Raw genomic sequence first — 1,382 nt, forward strand, 5'->3', positions numbered from 1 at the left:
CAACCTAGAACTAAGGAGAAACTTCCTGACAGTTAGAACAATTAACCAGTGGAACAACCTGCCTCCAGAAGCGGTGAATGCTCCAACACTGGAAGTCTTTAAGAAGAGACTGGACAGCCATTTGTCTGAAATGGTATAGGGTTTCCTGCCTGAGCAGGGGGTTGGACTAGATGACCTCCAAGGTCCCTTCCAACTTTATCATTATTATATTATTATAACCAGTGGAACAACCTGCCTCCAGAAGCGGTGAATGCTCCAACACTGGAAGTCTTTAAGAAGAGGCTGGACAGCCATTTGTCCGAAATGGTATAGGGTTACCTGCCTGAGCAGGGGGTTGGACTAGATGACCTCCAAGGTTCCTTCCAACTTTATCATTATTATATTATTATAACCAGTGGAACAACCTGCCTCCAGAAGCGGTGAATGCTCCAACACTGGAAGTTTTTAAGAAGAGACCGGACAGCCATTTGTCTGAAATGGTATAGGGTTTCCTGCCTGAGCAGGGGGTTGGACTAGATGACCTCCAAGGTCCCTTCCAACTTTATTATTATTATTATTATTATTATTATTATTATTATTATTATTATTATTATTATTATTATATTATATTATCTAAAGGAGAGCTATGCTCGGCCAGGCCGCTGTCAATCCCTTCCCCACCACCCCTCCAGCGGGAAAGGGACCACTATTCTCACTGAAACGTCGCCTCTCAGTGACCCGCGGGACAACTTTTGGCTCTCGCGCCCGCCGGTTCACGCCCCGCGCGGACCGATCGAGGCGATCCGCCACCGGCTCTGGCCTCCGCAACGCCGCGCGAAGACGCACCCGCGGCCGGGGCAGGGGGAGCCGTGGCCGAAGGACGAGGGAAGGAGGAGGAGGAGAAAAAGCAGGCCCGTCTCTCTCCCCGTGGCCTCGGGCGGGCTACACCCCCTCACCGTGTGGTCATGCTCGTCGGCCCGGCCCTGCGAAACCAACAAGGCCGCCACGCACCACAGGAACCCGGCCGGCGCCATCCCGTTGCCGTCGTCGTCGCCGCCGCCGTCACCGAGGAAAGGAGCCGCCGCTTCCGCCGTGCCCGCCACGTCATCCAAGAGCACGCCGGAACAGACGCCGCTTACGGCGACCGGCAGCGGCCAGAAGTCGCAGAACTCGAAGGCAGAGGCCGGTTTTGGGGGGGGGGCGCAACGTCGTCCGGGCCGCGCGCCTTTTGTGTGTTGTCGCCCGGACGGCTGCGTCTTTTGGAAGTCGAGGCGAGCCGTCAAGCTTTCTATTTCCTAAAGCAGTGTTTCTCAACCTTGACAATTTTAAGGCATGTGGACTTCAACTCCCAGAATTCCACAGCCAGCATTGCTGGCTGTGGAATTCTGGGAGTTGAAGTCCAC

General features: G+C 54.6%; 1 protein-coding gene across 1 annotated transcript in view; it reads right to left on the reverse strand.

Annotated features, from left to right (window-relative positions):
* TM9SF3 (transmembrane 9 superfamily member 3) overlaps nucleotides 1-1,079 on the reverse strand; it is a 40,540-nt gene extending 39,461 nt beyond the window's left edge. The window contains exon 1 of the mRNA XM_015824945.1: nucleotides 936-1,079. Within this exon, the coding sequence (XP_015680431.1) occupies nucleotides 936-1,013 (78 nt within the window). The 5' untranslated portion in view covers nucleotides 1,014-1,079. The remainder of the gene's footprint in view (nucleotides 1-935) is intronic.
* Nucleotides 1,080-1,382: the final 303 nt, after the last annotated feature.

Source organism: Protobothrops mucrosquamatus, unplaced genomic scaffold, assembly GCF_001527695.2.
Source record: "Protobothrops mucrosquamatus isolate PMUCROS unplaced genomic scaffold, P.Mucros_1.0 scaffold2421, whole genome shotgun sequence".
Taxonomy (NCBI): Eukaryota; Metazoa; Chordata; class Lepidosauria; order Squamata; family Viperidae; genus Protobothrops; species Protobothrops mucrosquamatus.